Source organism: Mustelus asterias, chromosome 26 (genome assembly GCF_964213995.1).
Source record: "Mustelus asterias chromosome 26, sMusAst1.hap1.1, whole genome shotgun sequence".
NCBI classification, from domain to species: Eukaryota; Metazoa; Chordata; class Chondrichthyes; order Carcharhiniformes; family Triakidae; genus Mustelus; species Mustelus asterias.
This window is the reverse complement of record NC_135826.1, coordinates 9,147,510-9,155,919: the sequence shown is the minus strand read 5'-3', so window position 1 is coordinate 9,155,919 and position 8,410 is coordinate 9,147,510. Positions and strand designations below refer to the sequence as shown.

At 43.1% G+C, this 8,410-nt stretch overlaps 1 protein-coding gene across 1 annotated transcript; it reads right to left on the bottom strand.

Annotated features, from left to right (window-relative positions):
• Positions 1-393: 393 nt before the first annotated feature.
• Positions 394-4,938, bottom strand: LOC144479385 (perilipin-2-like). The gene is made up of 7 exons (XM_078198006.1): positions 4,876-4,938; positions 3,442-3,631; positions 2,947-3,029; positions 2,437-2,653; positions 2,032-2,219; positions 1,621-1,764; positions 394-750 (listed from the first exon to the last, which is right to left on the bottom strand). The coding sequence occupies exons 1-7, from the start codon at positions 4,936-4,938 to the stop codon at positions 394-396; spliced, it is 1,242 nt and encodes a 413-aa protein (XP_078054132.1).
• Between the last annotated feature and the right edge of the window lie 3,472 nt (positions 4,939-8,410).

Below are 8,410 nucleotides of genomic sequence, written 5' to 3'. Positions count from 1 at the left end.
TAGGGAGTGAACCTCAAATTTGTGTACTGAGCTAAAATGTTATGCAAGGTTTGTATTAGTTGATTATCCTGTAGGAAAGATGGTACTAAAGCAAAATAGGACAACAGTTATATACACACACGACAAATCCCCCCACCCACTGAATATTTGGGAGTGCAAGCAACCTTCAAGATCTTGTGGCCAACATAGGCTGCTACCAGTGCAAATAACAGTCAGTGCTGAATTGGTTTTAAATATGCAATTGTTTATTACAAAAATACATTCCAAGTTGTCACCACTAATTAAAGGCAGCATTTATGGCTCAAGATACAAGTGTGTTCTACAATAAGTGGTAACAAATAATTTAGATGAGCAGTGAAACTCCACAACCTATTAAGTTACATCAATAGCAGATTACTGCATTTCAGTTGAACCCAGATGCTCCTGATCTTCAGTGACCTGGGGGATGAAGGGTCCCACCAGCCAGTTAAGAGGGATGGTGTGAAGCAGGTAATCCATCACCCCATCCAGTCCCTCACGGATCTTCAGCATTTGCTCTTTACTCTGGGTCAGGAATTGTGTGGAGAGATCTTGGAAAGAGGTGGCTGACGAAAGAGTGCTGTAGATCTCTTGTGCCAGTTTACACACATGCTGCACTTGATCCTCAATATTCTGAGGCAAACCACGAACATTTGAAGCCAGCGTTCGGCAGATGGTTTGGAGTTGATCAGAGAAATTCTGAGTCACAGCCAGTGTTTCAGATTCAATTTGCTGGAATAAAGAAAACTAGTTTAGTCCAGACCCATTTCAGCCAGTATTTGTCCATTGGCAAGCAGAAGGGAACAGAAAATACTAAAATTGTTTGCATTTATAATTTAGGAATTTTGAAGTTGTCAGAAAAGTCAGGTATAAAGGTCTGAGATCATTTAAGTCAGTTAATGCCTAATATATGGTACAATAAATCAATGATGGCAAAGGTATACTATTGAATTTTGTCTAGTTTATGATGGAGCAGAATGGGTCCCAAGGCATTTCAGGAAATTTGAGCAGGAAAGGAGACAAAACAAGTACAGACCAGTTGACTTAACATCGATCAGAAAAAAAACGTTGGATATGTGGGAGAATGTTCTGTGGGCAATTTAGAGCTCTGGCAAAGGGGTCATTCATTTAAGACAGGAAATTCTGAGGATGTCTTTTTGCTTCTAGTGCTCTAAAGAAAATTCCAATCAGTTAGATAGATTCCAAGGGGTGAAATGTCACAGGTAGGGGTGAGTGTCATAGCAAGAGTTAAGGATGAACAGGTCATAGGTAGGCAATTGTCCTCTTTAGAGGAAACCAAATAAACAAACTCAGATTAAGTCAGGACAAAGCAAAAAGGGGCAGCTCCCCAAAAGGAGGAGGGGGGGGGGGGGGGGAGAAGAAGAGAAAAACAGCCCGAACAGAAATCAAAGTAGAAAGGAAACTTAAAAACATCAAATTAAAATGTGATTGTCAGGGTCAATAACGCACCCCAACCCCTGTGGTGCCCAACAGACGCAGTTGCAGGTAGGAATATCATTTCTTCACAAAAAAGTGAATGCTGAGTGATGGAGGGGGATGGAAGTGGACACATTATGGCAGACTGTATACTGGGGCACTTACTTCAGATTTTTCAGATAGTTCCTCTTTTGCTCGGCCTTGCTCAGGTTGCTGCTTTCTCCATTCAGACAGGATCGGATTTAAAGTTGCTCGAACATCCTCAAGTTTTAGGTGTGCAGATTCAGTGCTTCTTTTTGCCATCTCAATCTAAAACAGCACAATTTATATAGAGAATAAAGTGAATTAATGTCAAAAGTATTCTAGGGGGTGAAGTGTGCTTAGTGACTAAGTAAATTTTGCGAAGATGTGAACATTTCCAGTGGGGTGGGGGGGGGGGGGTGCGGGGGAAGCTGTCAGGAATCATAAAAGCAAACATATCCAGGGTTGGAGACTAGAAACAGAAATTGATTGCTTCACAATATTGATCTGAAGAGTACAGCCAATACAGCATCCAGAAATCTGTTGTTTCCTTACCAGGTTTACAAGATTGTGGAGATGAGAAAGGGTCTCCTGGCCATTCTGCTTAGCTCTATGCATCTTGGTGATGGAATACTGGTATGCACGATTACGAACTTTAGATGATAAAGATCCCAAACGTACATAATAACTCTGCTCTTGTGCTGCTGCAGAGGCAGAGCCTTCAGTGGAAGCAGCCACTTTAGCTGAAAGAAAAGTGAACATCTCAGGCTGCAGTAACTACTTTTCTCCCACCTGCAATTTCAGCTAGTAGGATATTGTAAAGCCAATAGAAGGGACAGCAGAAAACCCAAAGGGCTGCCCCAAGGGTTTCTGGAAAATGTATATTTATTAGATCAGTTTTCAATCTGGCATTAGGCTCACTGAAGCCAATAGACAACATTTATATAACCGTTATATTACCTAGTTCTTCTTTGGTCATAGGAAGGTAGTAATCAACCAGCTCCTCAGATTTGAGGAAAGAGGTATCCACACCAGTAGCCACAAGTTGACCCACAGCAGCTTTAGTTTTTTCCAGGTTGCCTTGCACTGCAGTGGTCGTCATGTCAACAACCCCCATCACCGATTCTTTAACATCAGTCATCTTAGATGTCACAAGCTCCTTGGTTTCAGCAAGGACCTGCAAGAGGTCAACAAGTTTACTTTCCCTTAGATTACAAAGAGCATTTGTCATCTCAGGCAAAATTCCAGAACCTTTATGTTTACAGTAGAGGCGCCATCTTTTACTAGAAGCCAAGATGGCTTGGGACCAGGGGCACTTGCTATCCTTCAAAAGACTAGAAGCTAATAAACACAGGTAGATTTAACATTAATAGTATCTAAATATAGAATGATACTAAAATAGTGAATTGAGACTAACATTGTCAGCTCCTTATGGGGAGTATTTTCCCTCTGGTGAATCATAGCACTAACCTGATCGGTAGCTTGATGAAGGATTGGAAGTTTCTCCTCCAACTTATCCAAGCCTTTGCAGGCATATTCATTAGCTACTGCAACTGAACGTAGAACATGATCAATGGTGTTATTATATTGCTCTTGGATCAGGAAGGAATAATAGTCTTCCATGCTAGCTCGCAATTTGGCCAAGAGTGCTGCCCATGAATCACATGATATATCTAGAGCCAAGAACTAGTGACTTTAAACAGTCTACTTTACTTAAGCAAGGTGTACCCAGAAACATACAAAATATTGACAGGCAGCTGACCCATCAAGTCTACTCGGTTGCAGTCATGACCAGGTAGTTAACACTAGATTTCTCAAAACTGTCCAGTAGCTTTACTTGTTAGAAACATCCTAAAATAGTTACAAGAGAATGCAGGCATTAGCAACTGCACACTCACTGTACCACTTTGTGCTGCAATATTTGGACAGCAAGCCTAGTATTTCCAAAACCCCGACTCATCTTACTTTGAGGTTCCAGCTTGTTGAGAATTGGTTTAGCACCAGCCACAGCAGAGATGGTCTTCACTCCCTGCTCAGCCATATCACAGATGGCCTTCACAGCAGGAGAGCTCTCCTTGGTGCTCACATATGCAGCAGATACTTGCTCACATGCAGAGCTCACAAGTGGCAGACTCGTCACTCGATCAACCACATTCTGAAATATAGGGTTGTTCAAAAAAATTAGCTTTGGCCTCCATTAATGATGACCATTTAGCAGAAATCTAGCCAGGATTTGAAAACAGATGATTTTGCTTGGAAAAATGGCTTCTACAAAAACATGGACCACCACTATTCAATTCTGACAGCAAGGCAAACATCAAATAAGTCTTTTTAATACATTTGTGGAATGAGAGGGGAGGGGAGGGGAGGCACGGCACATCACTGGCTTGGCCAGCATTTATTGCCCATCTCCAGGGGCATTTAGAGTCAATTATGTTGCTGTGGCTCTGGAGTCAGATGTAGACCAGAACAGCAGATTTCCTTCCCCAAAAAAAGGACATTAGTGAACAAGATGGGTTTTAAAAAACAATTAAGATATTATTAAAACTAGAAAGACTGCACGAGATATACTAGGATGCTACTGGGCCTTGGTTTGAGCCACAAGGAGAGGCTGGGACTTTTTTTCCCCCCGGAGCATAGGAGACTTAGAGGTCTATAAAACAACGAGGGGCATAGATAAGGCTCACTTCTCCCCCCCCCCCAAAGGTGGGGCAGACCAAAACTCGTGGGCATAGGTTTAAGGCGAGGGGAGAGATACAACAGGGTCCAGAGGGGCAATTTTTTCCAGAGGGTGGTGAGTGTCTGCAACAAGCTGCCAGAGGTAGTAGCAGTGGGTAAAGTTGTCTTTTAAAAAAGCATTTAGACAGTCACATGGGTATAGAGAGATATGGGCCAAATGCAGGCAATTGGGACTAGCCTAGTTGAAAAGACAGCATGGACAAGTTGGGCTGAAGGGCCTGTTTCCATGCTGTAAACCTCCGAATCTAACTGACAAGACTTAACTCCAGACATTTTACTATGGAAAGATTCAAACTCAGGTCTCCAGAAGATTCCTTGGATTACCAGTCCACTGGCAACACCACCTCCTTAGTTAAAAATCAACTGACTTGCAATCATCCCAAGTTACCTCCAATCAAAGACAAATGCACAAGCTAGTGAGTTACACAGCTGCATTTATTATTTCTTTTAAATAAATATAGGGAGGGTAATCAGGCAGAAGATTGTGGGGCTACCAATAGAATCAAAATTTGGCAGAAGTCAGTCAGTTTATACACCTCGGGGAGGTCAAGAATTGAGTATTACTGAAACTAGCATTGCAATTTTGCTAACATGCTTATACTTAGAGAAACAGCTTTACTGACTGATTAAACAAGCTAATACTCTCTACACAGGCTGTACCTGTTGGCTTCCATTTTCCTGGCCCTCTGTAGTGTTGGCAACATTTGCTGTTGTTGATGCCATGATGAGCTGCAAAAATCTACTTAGAAAGAAAGAGACAACCATTTCTCAAATTTACTGCAACTCCAATCCCCCAAAACTACTACAGCCTAGAAATTTAAACAAACTGATCTACAATGTACCTATCAGAACAATAGCTACAACATACTTTAAAAAAACTAAGCCTCAATCTAGCAGAAATTTAACAATATTAAAGCTCGCCTTCAGTTTCCCACACTGAATTAAAGCCATTGAAACACCCTTACTTCCTACAAACTTGATCTGCCTTCCAATCAGTGGCATATGCAATGCTTTTATACACCTGATCCGATCAGCTTGCGAAGGCACTTTGTTAAACTAACCAATTGAAATTCACATAATAGAACAACCAATCTTGCAGTTAATAATTGCAGTGAGTATCACAAATAGGGTTTTTAATCACATACTAATCACACACAGACTTTTCCAATAAAATTCATTGGATTATTAAGAGGCATTTCAAGCAAGTGAAAATATAAGAAATACTGCTCCTGTACGGGCTGCTGCTGCACACCTTTCACTACCGCGTCCTTGCCCGTCGCCCGGATACACCTTGGCGGGCCTTGTTGCCGCCGAGCGGCGGAGGTCCCCAGTGGAGGTCCCTCTACGGAGGGATCTCCCCCAATTATCTCGGGACCTGGGGTGGAGGGTGCTGCACGCAGCAGTGCCGTGCAACCGTAGGTTTTTCCGGTTCACGGGCTCCCGAGACTGCCCTTTCTGTGGCCTCGTGTAGTCCGTGGACCATGTCTACGTTCTGTGTTTTAGGCTGCACACCCTTTTTGGTTTCCTCAAACACCTCTTATTGATGTTTTGTTTGCACTTCAGTCCCACGCTCCTGATCTACGGGCACCTGGTGCGGAGAGGGGCGGGTCGGGATGCCGACCTCCTCGTGAACCTGCTCCTGGGCCTGGCGAGACGCGCCATCAATAGGTCCAGGCAGCGGGCGATCGACGGGGCCGTCCATCCCGATTGTCTGCCCCTCTACCGCGGCTACATTCGCGGCCAGGTGTCTCTGGAGAGGGAGCATGCGGTGTCCACGGGCGCGGTTGACGCCTTCCGCGACCGCTGGGCGCCGCAGGGGCTGGGGTGTATTATCGACCTCGATAATCACCTTTTGGTTTGACGTTTTAAGTTTCCTTTCGACTTTGTTTTTGGTTCGGGCTGTTCCCCCCTTCCTTTTGGGGAGCTGCCCCTTTTACTTTGTCCCTAAGTTAATTTGAGTTCGTTTACTTGATTGGTATCAAAAGAAATACTGCAAGTGTGAGGTGGTTCTCAGCCTTTTCGCTAAGATCAAGTGCCCAAAAGATTGATCAAGCATCAATCAAGGCCAAGATCAGGTGCAATGCTTTTTCTTGTCAGTTTGGATTTGTGTGTCTAGGGCCTATGAATTGGATTCAATTTGAATTTGATTTGGTTTTTGGAGCAAGCAAGGCCCTAGCTTTGAATCACCTAAATTATGAAATTCAAGTGTCAAAATGTCTAGTAAGCATTGTGAAAAGAGCTTGGAGCAGGACAAAGAATTACTGATGAATCCAAACAGTTGCTTAAATATAAAATTAACAACCAAAGCTGATGAAATTCTTGAATTTCGATCCAATCTGAAGAACATAGGAGATGAGATGCGCAAAATGGAAGAGCAAATCCAGGCTTTAAAAGTGGAAAAGAAACATTCTAAGAAACAGCTTGAGGATCTAATGAGTGAATGGGAAGAGTCTTAGGAACGGTCAGTGACCATCGAAGAAAGACTCTGAAAGGAACAGATGAAGTTGCTAAGCTTGTGTAAGAGTGCCACAGATAACTCTGAAACAAAGACAACTGAACTCTTCAGAGCAGTTGCTGAGCAGAATGTAATGATTAACAAGCTTGAGAAAGAAATGAAGAACAAGAAAGTAATGGAATGTTTGGGTGCAATTGTGAAACAAGTGGAAATGAAGGTTCCATTTTTGAGACATCAACTTCCAGCAAGATCATGGTGAACTCCACAGGAAAAGAAAACCCAAGTCCACCCTAGGGATGAACAGAATGGATATTCTCTCTGGAAAGTATGTGATAAGCCCATGACATGCGATCAGAGAAGGCAGATTATTAATAAAAGAAAAAAGGTAACACTAAAGAGTCCAAGAGGTGAATCAAATGTTGAAACCTGGGTACTTAAGACTCCCAATTACTGGAGAGACAGTATACTACAATTTCAACTCCGAACCATCAAAGTCAACTCAAAGCACCCAACACTACCACTTCTCTTAATGTAAAAAGATCAAGATCTGACAGAGTCGTAAAGCCTCCAGATTGTCTGACTTTATAAAATCAGAGACTTGAGGGGAGGAGAAGGGGTAGCATAATGGTAATGTAACTACGTTGGGTAAAAGTTAGGGGAAGTAAAATATAAGGGTATGTAGTAGCAAGATTTAACATGGGGCTGGGTACAGTACTGCCCACATACTGATGTGGAGAATCATGTTATAGTCGACTTTGTGAAGAAAATTCTGGAAAAATCAAGCATGGAGCCATCACCATGCAGAGCGGCTCCTTGAGATGTATATGGTGATGAGTTGTCAATAAACACTTCATGTTAAAACTTACAAGCCTCCAGACCTCTTAGTGAGACACTTAGAAACAGGAACAGTCCATTCGGCTCTTTGAGCTTGCTCCGCCATTCATTTTGATCATGGCTGATCATCGAATTCAACATTCTGATACCCCCTTCCCTTCGCCCCCCCTCCCCCCCCCATATCTCTTGATCCCTTTAGCCCCAAGAGCTATATCTAATTTATTTTTGAAATCAGACAAGGTTTTGGCCTGAACAACTTTCTGTGGTTGTGAATTCCACAGATTCACCACCCTCTGAGTGAAGAAATTTTTCCTTACCTCAGTTCTAAAAGGCTTACCCCTTGTCCTCAAACTATGGCACCTAGTTCTGGACTCCTCCCCCACCATTGGGAACATTCTTTCTGAGGCTACCTTGTCTGTGGTGAACCATTGTTGGTTACCACCAGGAGTGCTGAGCCATGGTCTGGCCAGCACTATGAGTCTGTAGATATGTTACTGTTGGGGTTAGGGTTGGGCTGTTCTACCTGGTAATATAGTCCTATGGTACACCCCAGTTGGCTCCGCCTTCCGGGAGAGGTATAAAGATCACTGCTCTGCCTGGTGACCCTTTAGTCTGGGATTGTATATTGTATATAGTAGCTCCGTTATTGTTGGTAATAAAAGCCTTTATTTCCCGGGTACATCCAGCCTCCCGTGTGATTTATCGCGCATCAATTTTATGACCAACAAAATTTTTTTTTGACAAAAAAAACAAAAGAAAACCATGGAGCAAATGCTGAAACCCGAGCGGCTTACGTTGGATCCACGTGCGGCGGGAGCATCAAACACTTTCGACCATTGGTTGAAGTGTTTCCAAGATTACCTCGACGCCTCCACAGCGGTTCAAAACGACGCCGACAGACTGCGG